Source organism: Periplaneta americana, chromosome 9, assembly GCF_040183065.1.
Source record: "Periplaneta americana isolate PAMFEO1 chromosome 9, P.americana_PAMFEO1_priV1, whole genome shotgun sequence".
NCBI lineage: Eukaryota > Metazoa > Arthropoda > Insecta > Blattodea > Blattidae > Periplaneta > Periplaneta americana.
In genome coordinates this window covers 12625521-12647135 of record NC_091125.1, presented here as the reverse complement: position 1 = coordinate 12647135, position 21615 = coordinate 12625521, and the positions used below count along the sequence as shown (strand labels likewise).

Genomic DNA, 21615 nt, shown 5'->3' with positions numbered 1-21615 from the left:
AAGTTACAGATAACAAGGACTTTTTTTAGCAGGTTATTTTACGATGCATTATCAACATCTTAGGTTATTTAGCTTCTCAATGAGATAGTGATAATGCCGGTGAAATGAGTCCGGGGCCAGCACCGACAGTTACCCAGCATTTGCTCATATTTGCTTCAGAGAAAACCCCCGAAAAACCTCAACCAGGTAACTTTCCCCGACCGGGAATCGAACTCGCGCCACGTAGTTTCGCGGCCAGACGCTCTAACCATTACTCTATAGGTGTGGATAACAGGAACTGAACCGCCATAATATTCGAGGAAGTGAAGGAGGACCTCATAAATGTCTTAAGCGACCGTTTCAATCTAAATGAAAGGATGACTGACATTGTGAAGCCATTTTGCGACCTATCCAAGGATGCAGATATAAAGGCTGTATTTAATACCATTGGCAGGATCTCGATCTATCAGAAATAGACCTTGAGTATCGAGATCTTAAGGGTTTGCCAAATATAGACTTTCTCTGCGGGAAAACACTTGCAGAAAAAGTGAAAAATTTGCCTTTTCATCGAATTACAAAAATTTAGCAGCTTTTTCTCGCTCGTATCCTTGTGGCTAAGCCTCATAGTGCTGATGTGGATCGGCTTGTGAGCTCAGATATGTCCTTCAAGAGCACAAAACGTGCCAGAATTAATACTGAAACCGAGAACCTTTATTTCTTTTTTCACTATAACATGCCACTTATGGCTGAATGGAATCATCGGGAAATAGTACTGTTCTGGCTCCGGAAGTGTGTTTATAGCCGTGATTGTCCGAAGCTGTCACCAACAAGAGTACTTCACTGGCATATTCAGCCATGCTAAGAAACGTCGAGATAGCCCACAGGAGGATAACGCCAAAAAAAAAAAAAAAAAAGAAGAAGAAGAAGACGTAAGATACTGTTGGCTATTACGAGTTAATTTCTTACATTGTTTCGCGTAATTATGCTGCAATTGTTTACACTACTTGTACTCTTCTGTTTATTGTAACTGTGTATAACTTATACAATGCAAATTTCCATGAATACAAGGTTGTTGCTTTCACTTGGTATCTTATTCATGCCGCTAATCACGAATAAGATGAAACTGAAATTAATATACCTCCTATTAGAGTCATTAATAAGGGATTTTTGTTGAATTGTTGGTCATTAGAGAAGAGAGGATTGTTGTCTTTCAACTTTTATTACTGCACAAAATTTGTTTCATTACTGCACATATCGGCTTATTACTGCACAAATTGTGTATGACTGCACAATAAAAAAAAAACTCTGGTATATGTTATAATATATTTATACTAGCCGTACCCGTGCGCACCGCTGCACCTGTTAGAAATAAATATAAAGTAATTACATAATTAAAATAGGACGTTTGATCCAGGGAACAACTTTTACAACAGCGCAAGATAATCTGTTTCGCTCATTACCCAATTTTATTGCATTGCATTTATTGCATATATATTTTATGTATTTTAACATGATTCAATTGAGCATAGTTAAAATTTGAATTATAAAATAATGGATTGCTAAGCTAACGTACTATTACTGCATATTAAATCAATACACTCTCGTTGTTCGTTAATTCTCTGAGATTAAAATGAGTGTACATAAATATTACTTTAAGAATGTACAAAACAGCCTATCAAATTTTCTGTGCATAAGAAGCTATTTTAATCTTACCTGTCCTCGATTTACTCAGACGTTACAGTAATAACATTATATCATTATGTCCATCTAGAGAAACTACACTTTCCAATGGTGAAATAATAATTAATTATACAAATCGGTTAATTTAGCTTCTGATATTACTTCATACAAACACAGAAACATTCTCTGTAGGCTATGTTTAATAGCTTTCGATTGTTGATGTCCAAGGCCCCTTATAGACGAAGTCATTTGTTCTTAATTCATTGCACCGTCTTAGATGGCGTTATTTTAATTTTAAAACTCATTTATCTCATTAAATATCAGTCCTAACAAAATTTTGTAAAGAATAAAACTTATCGGAAATCATTTTTAAAGAAACTTTTTGTTATGTAACATTTTTCACAAAAATCAATAATAAGCGAGATATTTCGATTTATTTAATTCAGGCCCCTTATAACCCCCCTTTTAAATAAAGTATTTTGAATACCATATAGCCTAAAATCTAAGTTACAACGAACTTAATTTATATTCCAATTGTCATATAAATCGGTTCAGCCATTATCGCGTGAAAAGGTAACAAACATACAGACAGACATACAAACAAAAATTTCAAAAAAGCGATTTTCGGTTTCAGGGTGGTTAATTATATATGTTAGGACCAATTATTTTTGGAAAATAGAAAATTACCAGAAAAATTTCGGCTACAGATTTATTATTAGTATAGATTTCCTGTATACTCACTCATTTTTATTATAATGTTCTACGCAAGGGTAGGTCTTTCTCTGCAAACCCAGCTTTCTCCAAACTTCCCTATTTTCTGCCTTCCTCTTTGTCTCCGCATATGATCCATATATCTTAATTAATCAATTTATTTATTTATTTATTTATTTATTTATTTCATCACTACTACAGAACATGTGTCCCAATTACAGTAGGATATCTGATTATAACTATAACTAACATGCAACTAGAGGTTAACATATTATCATGAAACTATTGCTATATTATATATATATATATATATATATATATATATATATATATATATATATATAGTTCTTTGTAACGTAAGGTATACATTTAAATATTTAAGCATGATAAAGTACGAATCAGCTCTAATAATTCTTAACAGTACTTAAATTATTGACATCAAGTAATGCTTTACATAACTTTTGCTTCTTCGGGCACTCCAAGTCATCTAATGAATTTCTTTGTGACGGAAGAACGTATTTGTTACTTTGAGCGAGTTTAAACAGGCAAATTCTATTAATTTTTGCCTATTATTATTTTTATAGTCTCTCCATTTGTTCCCAATACTCCACTAATTGGGATATTCCCCACTCTCCCATTAAAATCCTCAGCTATAAAAATATAGTATTTTCTACTTACTTTGTCGATTGTTTCTTGTACATATTGTATGATAACGAAAAGTCCAAATCCTATTTCATTTCTTATTCTGTCTCTCCATTTCACAAGTTCCATTCTTCTCCATCTCCACACTTCAAATGCTTCCATTCGCTTCTCTTCACTTCACGTATAAAAATATATACTGCTATTCATTTTATTTCTATAAGATACACTAAAATGATTATAAACGTAGAGACGATTTATTGCCTTCATTTTACAGTATAGTAAGCCTACACTACGAAAATTGTAATGAAGTTCGTCGTTACACTTTATGTATTTACAAGATATTTTATATGTATATATTCATTTTGCCTTTGAAATAATTACTTTATAAAATTTCTTCCTTGAAGAAATATGTTACTTCAGAGAAAACAGCAAAGTGGAATGAAGAAAATGTTGATTTTCTTCAAAATGGAGTGAAATTTTTAAAATTTACTCTGAGAAATGATTTTCTGTGCACAACTCCAGAAGTTGATAGAAATATCTCCGTGTCTTCCTTGAAATAACGTTTGTGTGTAAAAATGAGTATTTTATTCATCGATATGAATAGTAAACACAACTCTCGATTACATTTCCAATATCGCCAACAAGTCAATAATATTTAATAAATTTCCAGCAAGTGCACTGCCGGTATAGTATAATTCGATATGAAAGGTTTATTCCGCAAAGAATTGGAGTTATTTTTTCAATTTAATTTATACTTCCTATCAAAGTAAGAAATACTTGTAATAATAAAATTATTCCACCAACAAAACCAATGCTTAAAAATAAGCCACAACTTGCCTTTCACAAGTCAATTTGTTTCGACAATGAATAAGTTTGAATAATGTTTCTTTGCATGGAGTCTGATGTGCTTCGTCAGATCGAGTTTGATGACAACGTGTCATCATCTATGCTTTCTCTGTGAAGAAAGAGCGAAAGATATCTTTATAAATGCAGAAGTCAGATGCATGTATTTTGATTTCAGTTATTTGTTTTCTAAACTGTAAAATTTCATTTGAAACTAATTTAAACTAAACATAACCTTTATAATAGCTGCTTATAAATTGTTTGTGGGAGTTGGAGGGCACTGCCTAGGGACGGCACTATATCTAAATCCGGCCCTGAGTGTGTCTTCACATTGTCCTCCTACCTTCTTAAAATATTCATACGCATTTATAATGATTCTAACCGACTGTATACGTATGGCTTTACCGCGTCTATTCGATGACACACAACGTTCATTTGCATCGTCACTATCAATATTTCGAGACATAGACTTCCAAAGACGTCACGTGATAACTACACTTCAACTATAATCCCAGCACAAAACTTAATTTCAAATCAAAAATTTAGTTTCAACTCGTATGTGAAGAATAGAATACTGAATAGCCTCTTCTTCAAATAAAGTGTTGTAACAAGGCTTGGTTTCTTGTAACTTGCGTACTGATACGCTTCACTGCCTGCAACCTGTACAGATACTACCCCTTCCCAATGGCTAAAACGCTAAAAACATAAGCGAACGGAAAGTACCTACACTGTTGAGGGTTGCTTGGAGGATTTGCAGGTAACCAAATGGAGGACTCTACTACTTGTAACTGTTGACAATGAATGAGTGTATCAACAGATTAAATAATAGAACACAATGGCGAAGTCTTTTAACAAAATTCAGGTATAGTTATCTAACAAAATAAATACATTAATGACTCAAATTATTCTTACTGAAAAAAGTTAAATATAAAAATACCAAGAACGCACCACATATGAGGCAACTAAGCCAGGAGATAATGCGTAGGGTGGCCAGTTCCTTTCCTCCTCCATTGCATGCATCGCCTGCAAGCTACATATATTACACTAGTCAGACTTCAGATGCATATAAACAATTGTTATTTCCAGGGGCGGCTTTAGAGACAGTGCTATCGTGCCATGGCCATCATGCCATGACACTATCAGAGCATAAGAGAAAAAAGGAGAATTCATATTTTCCGCGTAAAACAGGAGAGAAACTAGAGTTACGCTTGTACTTGCAAACTTTACCGCCAATATTACCATTGCCGCCAACTATGCTGTAAACAGTGTTTGCAGCATGGATCTGAGCCAGGCACTACATCCCATAAGAAATATAATGGGATGCGTGCGCAATTTTCATCTTCTCCCGTCCATTTCAGAACTTAAAAACGAGCCAGACACAGTTTACCGCTTTCGTTTTTAAATGCTTGGGTACCTGTATACAACCCCATTTACTATCTCACTCCCTTACCCCGCACTCTTGTCAGTTTTTCTCGCTTTGTCGGAATAAGTTTCTTAGAGGAAAGGATGCAAAAATAAGGTAACAAAATCCTTGCCGGTTTCTTAAAATATACTTTGTTTAACAATGCTCTTATTTCAGTATATTCCTGATTGCAGTGCGAAACTGTAAACCTGTGAAGTGTTATCGTGTTATGTAAGATGTGAAGAAATTAATTCAGTTATCACTTTATTGAAATCTCCGCTTTCAATATTAACATATCATGAAAACTACATTTCTGTAAAATAATTGACTCGCACGGCGTTTAAATATTCACCAAAAACAGCAAAGTGCTAAAGTTAACAGATCTGGCAAATTCAACTTGGATGGATAAAATATAGGCCTAAGTGAACGTAAATAGTCAAAAGGGGTCTTACAGATTTACTACACTTAGAGCTGAGGGATAAACTAAAATACAAAAAAATCAAAGGTTCGTATGAATAACATCTTCAGTTTGTAAAAGAGAATACTGAAATTCAGTTAAACTTACATTACAGACTCGCTATTGCAAAACACAACAAGCAAGTTGAAGAAAAAGATATGACCTAAATTTAATAATACATTTTAGGCCTGTAACATTTTAAGCAGCAGCAGATTTAGTATTAACAAGGTACGTTACATCCGACGACTTAGAATACAGGGGCGTGTTTCGTGAATTAGTTCATTTCGGTTCTGAGTTAGATAAAGACTTAAAAAGTTAAAAGAGCACTTAACCAAGCCAACAGCATTTAATGGTACTTCTAAAATCATTCAAAACGAGTTGCTTGACTGCATATTGAAAGTGTACCATGTTTACTTACTTATTTACAAATGGCTTTTAATTAAGGAACCCGCAGGTTCACTGCCGCCCTCACATAAGACCGACATCGGTCCCTATCCTGTGCAAGATTAATCCAGTCTCAATCTTCATATCCCACCTCCCTCAAATTCATTTTAATATTATCCTCCCATCTACGTCTTAGTCTCCCTAAAGGTCTTTTTCCCTCCGGTCTCCCAACTAACACTCTATATGCATTTCTGGATTCGCCCATACGTGCTACATGCCCTGCCCATCTCAAACGTCTGGATTTAATGTTCCTAATTATGTCAGGTAAAGAATACAATGCGCGCAGTTCTGCGTTGTGTAACTTCCTCCAATCTACTGTAACTTCATGTCTCTTAGTCCCAAATATTTTCCTAAGCACCTTATTCTCAAACACCCTTAATCTCTGTTCCTCTCTCAAAATGAGAGTTCAAGTTTCACAACCATACAGAACAACCGGTAATATAACTGTTTTATAAATTCTAACTTTCAGATTTTTTGACAGCAGACTAGATGACAAAAGTTTCTCAACCGAATAATAGCAGGCATTTTCCATATTTATTCTGCGTTTAATTTCCTCCCGAGTGTCATTTATATTTGTTACCGTTGCTCCAAGGTAATTAAATTTTTCCACTTCTTCGAAGGATAAATCTCCAATTTATATATTTCCATTTCGTACAATATTCTGGTCACGAGACGAAAGTGTACCATGTAAAAATAAAAAAGAACTAATAATTATAGACTATGTTCCTATCGTTGTTTACCACACGACTGATGTTTCAACTCCTCCTACTGTTACGTTACGAGCCACCGGCGTAGCTCTGTCGGCTAAGGCGTTTGCCTGCCGATCCGGAGTTGCTTTCCGGCACAGGTTCGATTCTCGCTTGAACTGATTACCTGGTTGGATTTTTCAGAGGTTTTTCCCAATCGTAAGGCAAATGTCAGGTAATCTATGGCAAATCCTCGGCCTCATCTCGCCAAATATATCATCACCAATTCCATCGACGCTAAATAACCTCGTAGTTGACAGAGCGTCGTTAAATAACCAAGTAAATAAATTACGTCACATTATTGATGGAATGCCTGTCTATTAACCGACAAGTGTGTATTTTTCTTCTAATTTGGACTTTGTGTACAGTTGTAACATTTTGGTGAGTATAATAATAATAATAATAATAATAATAATAATAATAATAATAATAATAATAATAATGTCATTATTGTTATTGTTTATTATTATCCTTATCTCTGGCACTAGGCATTAAATCTTTATGAGCCGCCACTGGTTATTCCTCTGACACATATCGCGAAATGAGATGTACTGCCTGATAATAGATGTACATATCAGCCAGAACCTCAGAGAATATAACTTCAATGAATCGATCAAAATAATACCTAATGACGGGTATATAAAAATAATCGAAATACATTAATATATGTAATTAACTGAGGTAAATAAATTAATACAAACTAACAATAAAGTATAGAGTTAATTTAGTACAATTAACAAAAAAAAAAAAAAAAACAAAGTAAATAAATAAGAACCAACGACAAATGCATTGCGACCTTTGTAATGATTTGTTTGCGAATATGCAAAAAAGCACAAAGAGATTATTACCGGTACACTGCATTTCAGTTAGTGATTAAAACTAAATGAAGTTAATAAAATCTAACAACAACGCTCATTCAGATTTTAGTAGTGTATTGTTTATGATGTAAATAAATAAATAAATAAATACATAAATAAAGTAAAATCTAAAGACGAAGTACATCGAACAATACTGCTACGTATTTTAATTGAAAAAGTATTATTAATTGAAAGAAATACCGGTAAATGCAAAAGATGAAGCGCTATGGTTAGAGCTACAGAACAGAAGTACCTGGCGTGGTGGAGGTGCGCGGAGTGCGGGGGGTACCGGGCACGTCCAGTTCGCTGTCGCAGTCTTCGTTCCAGGACACGGACCTCAGTTGGGCGGGGGGCGCCTTTCTCGGGGACCCCGCGGGTCTGTCAACGGTGCCGTTCATGTCTCGTCGGGAACTGACAATGAGCGCTCTACAGAAGGTACAGAACTGCAAGAGGCAGCTGTCTCCCTCCGCGCGGCTGTTACGTCACAGCTGATGCAATCGATACACTGTGCGACCAATCACTGCGCTTCCACTTGTCCACTGAATTGCATTAGAGTGTCCTCATGAATGAGCTGTGTGAGGGAAGCCCCCGGCAGATTTCAACGGTGTCTGCCTCTGGTATTCAGTACCAAAAGTATCACAACGCTAGCACTAGTATATACGATAACTGTGCTACCGAAGTAATTAGCACCAGTGGCGGTATTAGATGCTTAAAATTGGATTGGAACAGAAAGCAAAGGATGTCCAAGTACAAAAAATGTAAAGGCTGGCGAAAGTGCATGCAAAATAAAATAATGAAATTATAATTTCGCACTTATTCGCAGAAACTCCTATATTTCATATTTTGTACTCAATTTCGCATTTTATCTCGGATTAGAAAACCACCGTAAGGTATGAAATTCCCTCTCTAAGACACAATTACGTAATTACGTAGCATTTGGAAACTTTTCGCATTTATCGCGATTGCGAAAATCTACCATCTCTAATAATTATATTAATAACAAATATTCTTGGGTTCAAAAAGATCACAGATAAGTAGCATGAAATTTTAGAGCAGCTAAGTTGTGACGATTACTAAGTTGTAAAATTTCAACAAAACTTGCTTTATTATTATTATCTATCATTATCGTCATCCGAGCAGGGTGCGAATTAAGATTTCTCATGGGGGGGGGGGGAATAGAATCCTAAGATAGAGAATATCTTGTTGCTGTTGGACCTCGGACTCATTTCGCCATCATTAATTCACGTATCATAAATTCATCAACATGCATATAATAGTCTGGGTTAAGTTCACGGTGCGGCGTACTGAAGAGTACAAGTGTCCAATCGTATTGGAATTTCTCCGAATTAAACGTATTTACTTGTTGAATTACTCCTCTTAGCTTAATGCACACAAACTGATGACAACAGAGTGACAGAGGCAGCCTCAGTCTCATTCGATACTGCTCAACACTTGGTTGCACTGAGTTGCTTGTCTTGCATCTTGATCATAATAATAATTATATCCAAGAGCAGGCTTAAGATAATATGTGTAATTCCTAAGTTATTGATTATTGTCAGCTTGGCGGTGATGGTAATATATCAATATTATTTTCTTTGCTTACTTTATATTTTATAAAGTAGCTGTACTCGTATTAAAAGAATTGTATTTTATGAGGGGGATAGAAGTATCCCTGGCAGGGATGTTAATATTAATTTATGAGAGGGGGATAACTTTCCAACGGGGAGATTTCCCCCGCCCATCCCCGCCGTTAATTCGCACCCTGCTTCCGAGACAGTTTCGCTATGACCTCTAAACCCGCCGAGCACAACGTAACGCGACCAGGACCATTGTTGCAACAGCTGAGCGGTTACGCAATATGTCATTGTTGTGGTTCTCGCTTAGCTTTGAAATCACTGTGCCACTACGTTTACTTTCCAGAAAACTGTTCCATTTTACTATTGAAGATTTATGACAATCACTATCAACGTGTTTTGCAAGTTTTTCTCCATTTTTTTTTTCCAATAGCAAAATCCAGATTTAGTGAAAACATGTTCAGCATTTCTTGAATCAGATTGAACGATATGGCGGCATATTTCTGCTCAGAGTACATAATGAATTTATACCTATCAAATCGTTTACTGTTAAAACGTCTGTTGTCGTTATTATACAATAACCTTTATTTGTAAACTGACTCACGTAGTTTGCATGTACCATCGCAGATCGACGCACTGACATCAAATGGTTTCGTCTATATTAGAAACATTTACACTCACCTTTACGTCATAAAGTTGGGGAGATATCGGTGCATTTATATCACATAGAGTCTACATTAAAACATTTGAACTTTCATTTAAGTCACAAAGTTGGGGGGAGAGTTTAAGACATTTCGGTTCACCTGGTTCACAAACACTTTCATCGCACATGCGCTTATCACTGGAAAATAACTTCAAAATATTACATTGTTTAGATATAACGCAACTAACACAAGAACACTAATAGCATAAACGACTAATAATTTGCTATTGAAAACTTTTGCGTCTGGTTACGAAACGATAAATTATTTCTGTGATAATCGACAGTCGACACTGTCAGATATACCATATTTTGAATGCAGACAGTATTGTTGGTTCTATAGAACTATCTAAAAATGTTGATTGCGGTGTGCATGTACTAGATGTACTATGCATATTAAAAATATTACGTTTAAGCCTTATTTCATTAGTAATATTTCTTAAACAGAATAAATAACTGTAATGTTAAAAATAGCATATCATTATCTTAATTTCAAAACCTCGTAACTCGCTAGGATGTCATTTTCACTTTTTGCGCGTTTTTGGTAGTATATCCACAGATACATCTACTGACAAAGCAGTGAAGCCTATTTTAAAATACTAGCGCTAATATTGAGCTACTACGAAACCACTTAATTTCTTTATCTGTGAATACATTTTCAAAATTTCGCAGAAAGTGAAAATCGACATACGAGCGAGTTACGAAGTTTCGGAGTTAAGATAACGATGTATAGTATAAATAAAACTTTAAAATTAATGCCAAATTAAGTTCATTAAATTCATTAGTTTGCTTTATATCAAGTAAATGAACAATTTATTGAGCAGTAATGAAGAAATTTTAAAATAATTATTGCATTAAAAATGGGGGGCGCCTCCCCCCCCCCGGCCCCGGGCTAGAATCACCTCTGCTTTGCACTTTAATGCAATGCTGTGTAATGTTCTCTCAATATTGACCATCTGCGACTGTGTCTGAAAATGGTCGATCTATGACAATATTTATCTTCTTAATTTTCTACCCACGAGGCATCTATTGAATACTGTTCAGAACCGTGCGCCTTTTCTCTCTTCAGACCACCTCTCTTTTGAAATTCAGGCGCCAAAAATTATTAGATTAAGGCTAGTAAAGTTTTCGGTCTTCTGTGTGGTCCTATGATTTTATAGTTTCCAAGAGTATTGAGAAGTGGATTAAGATAGATCTAGTCAGGTATATAGTCATTGTTAGAGAGCTTATCTGTTTATGATGCAATATGTATCACCATGGAAATTAGTCAGTTTGCCGCCAATCTTACAATTTTAAAAAGATATTATCAATACTCATTATTTACAGAATTTTCCAATTTATTACATTGACATTATTATTACTGAAGGATAACAATCGTCTTTTTGTATAAGTCGAATTATAATTTTAGTCCAAGCGCATTTTTCTGACCTTGACGTCGTGCGCGGGCATTAAGCGCTAGGTATGCTAGGAGGAATAAGCAGCCTGTTGGATTAAGAAAACAGTGATGCACAAACTTCAAACGGAACGTGAAATTTTATGTCGTTATTTTCATATGGCTTCTATCTGTTTATTATTTTCTATATTGTCTGTAAAACAAAAGTACTAGCACCTATTTCTTAGCCTAATATTGCAGTTGTGTTTTAAACGTTAATAACATAATAAAGAGTAAAGAAGGAATATTAACACAAATTCCATAATAACTACAACTATACTGTACTAAGTGAATTAAACACATCATTCATAAAGAAAGTGTTATCCCAAAGAAAGACACTGAATATGACATGATAAGTTGAAATTGATATTGATGGTATCTTCAGCCTTATAAAAGTAATCAAAACAGCATTATAGTACAAAGCAAAGTTGTGTAGGTATATGTTTTAATTGTAACTAATATTACATAATAAAACTCTTATCGCATTATGCTTTTAGGTGATATTGGTGCACAACTTTCTGTTATCAGAATATTAAATTATCTCGAAATCTGCTGAAGCTATAGTTCTGACGTTTTACCAACATATAGGCACATATCTTTTGTTTGAGATGTAACAGTATTTGCTTTGTTAATTCATTTCCTTACAAACATTTTCCACGCGAATATTTTCAAACATTTTAATACATTATCTTCAGTAATACATATTTACGATATATTAGATTTACGAAAACATTTAGTACCTGTAAGGCTACTAAACAAAAATATCTGAAAATTTCACTTTTTTGTAAAAAAGTTAAGAAAATATACCTTTTGAATAAAAAAGCAAACTTGTGAAAAATGAGCATTAAAATTATAAGTTACATTCTTATAATGCACTTATACTTCTCAGACAAATCTAAAAATTAACATGGATACAGTTTTAATAAGTTCTCTTCCCTTCATCCATTGAATCAGTGCTGGCCATCCCTGTATATAGCTCGACCAAGCGGCATATACTACTTCTTTCGTCTGTCTCTTTCCTTTCCGCTGTAAAGCGCTCAGGCTCTCCTGGGCTCTAAAGCGCGCGCTTGCTCCTATGGGCATCAGTTGACATCACTGGCCTAGATGAATCGTCGCGAAGTCTCATTGATGCGTCGCGTATTACCTTCTTTCTTGCGTGCACAATATTCATACCCAGGATTGAATTTTAAGCTGTGTCATTCGATAGAGCTACAGAATTTGAGTCTGACTGTATAACAACGGAATTAGTATTAATACGTCGCGTCGCCTGGTTCGCATGTTATCGCTTTAAAACTAAACTGACTCTATCCAAGCCTTAAAGCCATATGCTCTGAAGTCTTTCACCGTAAACATATAGATTTAATTTCTTTTCAAATTTACCCCTGGACTGTTTTCTGTTTGTTTTGAAGGGCCTATATTGAACAATAATACTTCCAGTAGCAATGTCTCTTGAAAGGATTCAAATGTAGGCCTATCTAGTGTTCGACTGTTACGCAAAAGGAAAGTTCTACACTTGCAGCGTAGCCCTCTCTAGTCATGGCCCGGTCCACACTACGTGGCAACGTCGTACAGCACGTCAGTTGCCGTCCTATCCTGTTGCATAGCTGTTAAATGCAAGGAAAGCAGTACGCTACGTCGTTTTTCTATTTCAAAGAAAAAGTAATGACTTCCTGAATCTTTAATGAGTTCACTAAACATGCGATTCACCCTATTATTGTCAGTTATGAGACACAGTGTTTTGCAATCCACATACATGTATTTGTTGTAAGACATCTTTACATATTTCTGCTGAACCTGGCCCTGTAAGTTGTTTAACTGCAACAAGTCTTATCACTTATCACCTTTTTAAAATTACCAAAATGCATTACTAATTAAAAAAGTTCCCGGTACAACACTTTACGCGAGATCATCTGTTTTATTTGCAGCAACCCCAAACAATCGTCCATTTTTGTAGTCTACAGTTCCTTTTACTTGAATTTCATCTACTTGAAACTTCACAATTTTTTTCACTCTCTGAATACTGCCCAACACGTTTCAAGAACTGTCTATTCTCACATATTGAAGAAGGGGATACTTTAAACCAGCCGTGGCGAAAATGTGATCGTGCGCCGAGCCACTGTGTAACCTGGAACGTGCATAGCACCTATGGAGGGAGGCGAACACCCGAAGGGGAAGTGAGGCAACTGTCTGACTTATTAACGGATTTTCATTTTCCTTTCGTCAAGCACTTAAAATAAATATAATTTTATACAGTATAAGGTTACAAACTAATATTTAGTACGTGTAACGAAGAAAGAAATGAACAAGAAAACATAGGACACATTATCACAACCTAAAATTAACTGTGTTCAGAATGTCTCTGCGACAGAGTCTCAAAATCAGGAATTACGTCACTTATTGCCAGTCGTAGTTGATCACGAAGGTCGTTGTGATCTAAAATTGGTTTTTACTATTTTCATTGTTGAAAATAATTTTTCAGAAAGGTAAGTTGAAGCGAACATGGCTTCAACAGAGCAAGCGAAAGAACGAAGCTTCGGATATTTATTTTTTTGGCAAAGATTAAAAAAATTCAAAATTTTTTGTCAAGTCCTTACGTCTAGGTTTCATTTAACATCACATTGTAAATCTGTAAGCTAACCGCATTATTCGTACATCTGCTGAAAAAGGATCGGCGTACAGAGATGATAATAATAATAATAATAATAATAATAATAATAATAATAATAATAATACTTAAACTTTTAATGTTTCATGAGTAAAACATATAGTATGGTATAATGCCGTTTTATGTCATACAACCGTTTTCCTCGTAATACAGTACTTGTGAACAAATCATACATTTAATATTCTCATCATATTGGCAGCAAAAAAATGCGTCCTCCCATCCTGCTTGAAACTTTCGTTTTTGTAGAAGTACATAGTTTCGAGAGAGACATTTCGACGATATGCCACAATGTTCTCGCGAGTCATGTTTTCGCCATGGCTGCTTTAAACAACGAGTAAAATTTTCTTAGATAGGCTATCGATTGTGCGGTAATGACAAGATGATATTCAGTCTAATTATATTTGGTATTCTGGATATAAATTAAAAGAGAGTTTATAATTATTGAGAATACATCGTCCCGGATGGCGCAGTCTGTATAGTACTGGCCTTCTGTGTCGAGGTTGCGAGTTCGATCCCGGCCCAAGTCGATGGCATTTAAGTCTGCTTAAATGCGACAGGTTCTTGTCACTAGACTTACTGGCATGTAAAAGAACTCCTGCGGGATAAAATTTCGGTACATCGGCGACTCTGATATAACCTCGGCAGTTGCGAGCGTCGTGAAATAGAAAATAATTTATTTTTTTTTATTATTATCCAATTTAATAAACCCTATTTCACCCTGAGGTATATTAGGATTATAGTTGACATCAAAATACATATTTTATAACCAATAAACAATAGTAAAGTTATAATATAAATTAGTGGTCACAGTTACAATTCACATGAATTATGTAAAAGCATGTACATTAGTGAAAGAATGGCTCCTGTTAAAGATTAATGAGATGTTTGAGGAATAATCAATATAAAAGATACAAGAATGTCTAACCGTTTCAGAGTAAATCACGATCTTAAAAACATAATCAATAGTAGATTAATAAAACAAAGTTTCACTTTCGCTTTCAAATTAATACTTAATTCATGAACAACGAAACAGTTAAGAGTAATAAAGAGATATTACAAGCAATGATTTACGGTTACAAGTTACATATATGATTCAGGAACAATTACAATAATTAAAATATAACACAAGTAATGACTTACAACTAACGAATACCGAAATTCTTTAAGGGCAATATATAATGGTAGGGGCAATACAAAAGATTTAAAAACAAATTTAAACAGTACAATAAAGGAATAGTAGAAAAATGACTTAAGATTACAATTTAAACACATTCTTTTTAAAGCAATAGGTAACAACAAAGAGATACTAATAATAATACACTGACTGTAGTTACAGATTAAACACATTATTTTAAAAACAAACACGCAAAGGGTTAATAGCTATTTTCAGGCATCATTCAAAGGGACCATGACTGTAATTCACATCTTCTTGACGTTATTTCGTATATTATTTTATATTTCTATTTCAATTTGTTATTTTTCACTGTAACAAAAAAAAAAATATGTTTCATAAAGCCTCAAGGCATTTCTCTATACTTATTGTATCACGGTACTCTTTGTCAATGGCAACCTGTAATGGTTATAGGAAGAAATATATATAAAAAAATTAAATAGTTATTAAACACTTTATTAATTTAATTTACATCGTACTCGTGTTTTTCGTAAATATTAGATCAAACTTATTACATAAAAGATCAAACTTTTTAAGCTGCTTTCATCACAGTTCTCATCGTTTTCAACAACAATTACAAACTTTTCAACGAGGCAGTAATTTGAGATACAAGAGTGCTTTTGTTATTGGTATCTGGTGAAACGTAACAATCACAAAAATCTATTAGAGACGGAAGCTGACTTCATTCTGCGAGCAAAGAATTTCTACAGCTATTAGCAAGTTAGAGGCTGCCCATATAAAATCTTCATTCGGTAGACGTCCACCATTCATGTGCATTTCCACACTACAATACCTGTTTATTCTAATGCTAATAGTCATTTTAGGAGCATTAGTTACGTCTAGTTCATACACTATTCAACAAGATTCGTTTTTAAATAGTGACCTGTCTTTTTTTAGATCATCCATTTATCGCTTAATTATAACATGACGCCTTAAAAACAATGGAACTTTTTATGATGAAACAATTTTAATGAAATTTCCAGTGGCATAACAAAATACCCCCCAAATTTAAGAGGAATAAATAGTAGGCCCTATAGTTTTTACATTCCTACAATATTAGAGAGCTACTTATATAGTAGGTATAGATTTTACCTTTCTTTGTGACCAAAATTTCAAGTTTATAATTTTAAATTTATTTTAATGAGATGAAAGAACTTCAAAACTACTACAGTAACAAAAATAACAAAATTCGAACTATTGCGACAATGACACGAAAGGAATGTTCTTTTTGTCTGTTGTTCAAAACATCACAACAATGAATTAAGACTGCGTCCGTGGTCTGTTGGTCAGCATGCTGCCTTCTAGATCAGAAAGTCCCGGGTTCGATTCCCGGGGTCGGCTCTAAGTGAAATTTTTCTTGAAGAAGGGGAATTCCGTGAGTGTCTAGAGTCTGGAAATTTGTATGAATGTGAGTGTGCCGGGTTAATATCAATTAACCAATCATCACAAATATAAAAATACATCAGGACTGTCGCTGGGCGTAACCTGGACACAAGTTTCAGCGTCACATTGTTGACAAGTAACTCCATCTGTTAGCACAAGCATAAAGCATCTAATAGATCAAGAGGAGTAGAATACACATATACAGTATAGCCTATATAACATTTAATTATATCATAAATAGACTTGTATTATTATTATTATTATTATTATTATTATTATTATTATTATTATTATTATTACTATTATTTTTATTATTATAAATTTAACTATTATTTTTATAATAAATGTTATAAATATGTAAAGATCTCAAGTAATAATACCACGTGGTGAATATTCAAGGAAAGGGTCTATTACTGTATTTTTTCTATTGGAATATTGAAACTCCGGTACCATGCTGCACACGACACGATGAGGTTTGCTGCAATTTTATTGGTTATATTCAGTGTTTGAATAACTTTTTTCTCCCGCGTGTGGTGTGCAAAACAGCGAAGTTTCTCCTGCACTGTATGAAAAGTTTCGAAATAAAAACAAAAAATATGCATCTTCTATATAATATATACTTACTTACAAATGGCATTTAAGGAACCCGAAGGTTCATTGCCGCCCTCGGTCCCTATCCTGTGCAAGATTAATCCAGTCTCTATCATCATATCCCACCTCCCTCAAATCCATTTTAATATTATCCTCCCATCTACTTCTCGGCCTCCCCAAAGGTCTTTTTCCCTCCGGTCTCCCAACTAACACTCTACATACAATGCGTGCAGTTTTGCGTTGTGTAATTTTCTCCATTCTCTTGTAACTTCATCCCGCTTAGCCCCAAATATTTTCCTAAGAACCTTATTCTCAAACACCCTTAACGTATGTTCCTCTCTCAGAGTGAGAGTCCAAGTTTCACATCATACAGAGCAACCGGTAATATAACTGTTTTATAAACTTTCAGATTTTTTGACAGCAGACTAGATGATAAAAGCTTCTCAACCGAATAATAACACGCATTTCCCATATTTATTCTGCGTTTAATTTCCTCCCGAGTGTCATTTATATTTGTTACAGTTGCTCCAAGATATTTGAGTTTTCCCACCCCTTCGAAGGATTAATCTCCAATTTTTATATTTCCATTTCGTACAATATTCTGATCACGAGACATAATCATATACTTTGTCTTTTCGAGATTTATTTCCAAACCGATCGCTTTATTTGCTTCAAATAAAATTTCCGTATTTCCCTAATCGTTTGAGGGTTTTCTCCTAACATATTCACGTCATCCGCATAGCCAAGAAGCTGATGTAACCCGTTCAATTCCGAACACTCTCTGTTGTCCTGAACTTTCCTAATGGCATATTCTAAAGTGAAGTTAAAAAGTAAAGGTGATAGTGCATCTCCGTGCTTTAGCCCTCAGTGAATTGGAAAAGCATCAGATAGAAACTGACCTATACGGACTCTGCTGTATGTTTCACTGAGACACATTTTAATTAATCGAACTAGTTTCTTGGGCATACCAAATTCAATGGGAATATCATATAATACTTCCCTGTTAACCCAGTCATATGCCTTTTGGAAATCTATGAATAACTGATGTACTGTACCCTTATACTCCCATTTTTTGCTCCATTATCTGTCGAATACAAAAAATCTGATCAATAGTCGATCTATTACGCCTAAAATCGCACTGATGTTCCCCAATAATTTCATCTACGTACGGAGTTAATCTTCTCAAAAGAATATTGGACAAAATTTTGTACGCGTCATCAAAAGTGATATTCCTCGAAAGTTACTACAGTTAGTCTTGTCCCCCTTCTTAAAAATAGGTACAATTATGGACCCCTTCCATTGTTCTGGTAAAATTTCCTTTTCCCAAATAGCAAGTACAAGTTTATAAATTTCGCTATGTAATGCACTTCCACCCTCTTGTATTAATTCTGCTGGAATTTGATCGATACCTGGAGACTTGTACTTTTTCAGATGTTCTATACCAATTTCGACTTCTGAAAGCGTGAGTTCGGGTATAAATTGCTCAGCAGTTTGTATTTCAATTTCGTCCCGATCATTTCTAGTTGGGCTATGTACATTTAGTAGTTGCGCAAAATAGTTTTTTCCATCTGTTTAGGATTGATGGAGAGTCTGCAAGCAAGTCACCATTCTCATCCTTGATCACGTTTACCCTTGGCTGATATCCGTTCTTAAATTCCTTTATACCCTTATATTGTAGGGATTCGTAACAAGCTGTTTTTTACGGTGATGGGTTGTTAGCTCTTCGCCCAACCCCCAAGCTTGAGGACCACCCCTTATCGGCTGTCCACGACTGCTATTCAATATATTCACAGCTACCCTCCATATCTGGAGGCCGTCTCCTCTATCCGCAACCTGAGGACGCGCCATGCCGTGGTGATAGGGACCCACAATACGTCTATACAGGATGTTTAAAATATACAGGGCATAATTTCAGGTATGTATTTCCCACATGTAGACAATCAAAATAGTTCATTACAACATGTGTCCGGAAATGCTTCATTTCCGAGTTATGGCCTTCACAACATTGAAATTCACCGGAACGTTTTTCTTTCCGCAGGTCGTTGTCATTACAGAAGATGTTCAAAATGTCCACCTCCTGCTTGAATACAGACCTCACATCGATGTCTCATTGACCTGCGAACACGATCCCAAACTCCAGGAGTATTGCGTATGTCCTCAGAACATGCCACAATTCGATTCCGAAGGGATTCCAAATCAGGCACCGGAGACAAATAAACCAATGATTTTAAATGGCCCGACAAGTAGAAATCGAGAGGTTTCAGATCAGGTGAGCGTGGAGGCCAAGCAATTGGGCCACCTCTACCTATCCATCGATCAGGAAACCTTCGATCCAAGTACCGGCGAGCCGTACGACTGAAGTGTGCAGGAGCGCCATCATGCAAGAAGTGAATGTGTTGACGATTGATCGATCAGTGAAGTGTCTTCTACAACATGAGGTATGGTGTTTTCCAGGAAGTTTGTGTATGCCTGCCCCGTAAGTCTGTTTACAAGTACAAGGGGTCCAACTAATCGATCACCAATGATACCGGCCCACATGTTGAGGGAGAACCGCACCTGGTGATGAGATGGAACAGTTGCACGTGGGTTTTCATACGCCCATACATGCTGATTGTGGAAATTTGTTATGCCATCTCGTGTGAACTGTGCTTCGTCTGTAAATAATACTAAGGCAGGAAAGTTCGGATTTACACCACACTGCTGCAAGAACCACTGACAGAACCTAACTCGTGCAGGGTAATCTGCTAGTGACAGGGCCTGTACACGTTGCAAATGATACAATTGATACTCTTTCAACAGTCTCCAGACAGTCGTATGAGGAACAATGACTTGCAACGCTACCCTTCGTGTGCTGATAGAAGGAGTCATGTTCACAGCCTCCAAAATCTCCTCCTGTACTTCTGGAGTTGTAGATCTTGGTCGTCCCCTTCCCAAACCAGGAGAGTTAAATTTTCCATACTCGCACAGACGGTAATGGAGACGTACAAATGTCTTCCGATCTGGACATTGTCGCTGTGGGTACCTCTCCTGGTACAAACGACGAGCCAGCGCAGCATTGCCGTCCGTCTTACCGTAGATGAAGTGTATCTCTGCCAGCTCTTGATTTGAATACATGTCGCACAGTCTAACGCCTACACAACACTGAGGGTAATCTTCGCCTCGGAATGAACTGTCAGAGTGCCCTCTTAATGTCTCCTTTGACGGCAACGACCTGCGGAAGGAAAAACGTTCCGGTGAATTTCAATGTTGTGAAGGCCATAACTCGGAAATAAAGCATTTCGGGACACATGTTGTAATGCACTATTTTGATTATCTACATGTGGGAAATACATACCTGAAATTATACCCCGTATTTTTTAAACACCCTGTATTATATATATATATATATATATATATATATATGTATATATATATATATATATATATATATATACTATCAATAGAAATAATAATAATAAAAGTCTGTTAATATGTAACTAGATGTTACAAATTCTGTATATGTGTGTATGAAGTAATATCTGATAACCTAACCTATATTATTTAAAATGATGCACGTGGCTAGCAAAATTTACAAGTATATCAAATTAGTTATAAGTGATAACATTGCTATATATTGTAAATGAAATCTCACCTCTCACTATCCCAGGTATTTTGAAGAAACATTTCGAGGGGTTACTACTCTTCTTACTTCCGCAGTGCGGATATTCGCATTTAATTCGTCCGGCCATCCTTCCCTCACCTAGGCAAGACAATTCAATATGTCTTCTTCTTCAGTTCTTCAAATACGAGCGCCTTGGTGGAACTAAATTTTTCCAGGACTAACAACTTAAACCAAGAGCACGCAAATTCATTCTCCATTTCCAGGAGTCTAAAATCAGCGACGGAATGTTGGTAAGAGGCGATGTTAGCGCTCATCGTGGCAGTGCCATAGAATTAACAGCTATTAACAGGGAATAGATACGATTGCCCCCCTCTCTTCTATTCTACTCCTCTTGTAATAGATGCTATAAAGTTACCAACAACGAAAAAAAAAAAAAACAATGAATTGAGAAGCTGTATTATGGAAGTCGGGAGCTCAACGTGCTGTTTCGTGTTTTGTATGCTCTTTATTTTCTCTCTCTCTCTTGTACGGAAGGATTATTTATACTGCAGCCTGAGGCTTATTGTGCTTACCACTCTTATTCGTGTGAATGATTGGATAGCAAAACGGCCGCGCTCTTGTACAAGTACAGCATGCTGCACCGTGAACTTAACCCGAGCTATTGTATGGATGATGACGATGATGATATGTGAATTAATGATGGCGATATGAGTCCGAGGTCCAACGCCTCAAGTTAC

At 35.6% G+C, this 21615-nt stretch overlaps 1 protein-coding gene across 2 annotated transcripts in view; it reads right to left on the bottom strand.

Annotated features, from left to right (window-relative positions):
* Positions 1–21615, bottom strand: part of Pu (GTP cyclohydrolase punch) — a 299440-nt gene that overhangs the window by 181123 nt on the left and 96702 nt on the right. Inside the window, exon 1 of one of the 2 annotated variants that reach the window (XM_069834420.1) lies at positions 8015–8243. The exons of the other annotated variant lie outside the window; for it this stretch is intronic. Within the exon in view, the coding sequence (XP_069690521.1) occupies positions 8015–8159 (145 nt within the window). The 5' untranslated portion in view covers positions 8160–8243. Of the gene's footprint in view, positions 1–8014; positions 8244–21615 lie in introns of those variants that run through there. 2 annotated transcript variants of the gene reach the window in all.